Source organism: Condylura cristata, unplaced genomic scaffold (genome assembly GCF_000260355.1).
Source record: "Condylura cristata isolate star-nosed mole 26May11 unplaced genomic scaffold, ConCri1.0 scaffold00026, whole genome shotgun sequence".
Classification (NCBI taxonomy): Eukaryota; Metazoa; Chordata; class Mammalia; order Eulipotyphla; family Talpidae; genus Condylura; species Condylura cristata.
Window position 1 is genome coordinate 772,574 of NW_004567127.1, and position 640 is coordinate 773,213.

At 66.4% G+C, this 640-nt stretch overlaps 1 protein-coding gene across 2 annotated transcripts in view; it reads left to right on the forward strand.

Annotated features, from left to right (window-relative positions):
- The first annotated feature begins 146 nt into the window (after window positions 1-146).
- The window catches only part of HORMAD1 (HORMA domain containing 1), a 15,271-nt gene continuing 14,777 nt past the window's right edge, over window positions 147-640 (forward strand). For both annotated transcript variants that reach the window (XM_004689554.1, XM_004689555.1), the window contains exon 1: window positions 147-179. In XM_004689554.1, the coding sequence (XP_004689611.1) occupies window positions 147-179 (33 nt within the window). The remainder of the gene's footprint in view (window positions 180-640) is intronic.

Sequence of the window (640 nt, forward strand, 5' to 3'; positions counted from 1 at the left end):
GGCACGCGGGGCGGCCGCGGGGCCCCAGGGAGGGCGGCGCCCCGTCTCCCTGCAGGCTCTTGCCACTTGCCGCGGATAGACGCGACTTTCGGGATAAAAACACGCTTGTCCTTGTCACAAGGTTGAATCAAAGGACACCCCAGAAGATGGCCACTGCGCAGCTGCAGAGAACGTCCATGGTAGGCGCTCGCGGTTGCAGGGTTTCGCTTCAGCGACTTGTATTGTTTCTTGGGGCCTCCGATATTCCTTTAAGATTTATTGATTGATGCATACAGAGTTGGGGTGCAGGCCAGAGTTGGGGGCTAAGAGGACTCCCCAGAGACAGTGGGGAGCAGGACAGCACACCCACAGAGACCCACTGGCGAGGGGGCGGCGGGGCCAGGAGGGGACGGCTGCGCCCTGGGGTCCCCCCTGAGACTCGCCCTGCCCCGGAGGCCCGGGTGCCCCTCTGCCTGGAGCTTAGTCCGCTGCCCCGACTCGGTGACCTCTAGAAGCCCCTGGCTAAAGAGCTTGAGGCGCTTAGGGGGACCCCGGGCCTTGGGCGCACTGACCCAGCGGGCCCCCAAGCCCCGAGGGCGATGGAGGCGCTTCGTGCCTGGGAGACGGCTGGCCCGCGCAGCCCGGCATGCCCAGGCCCGCG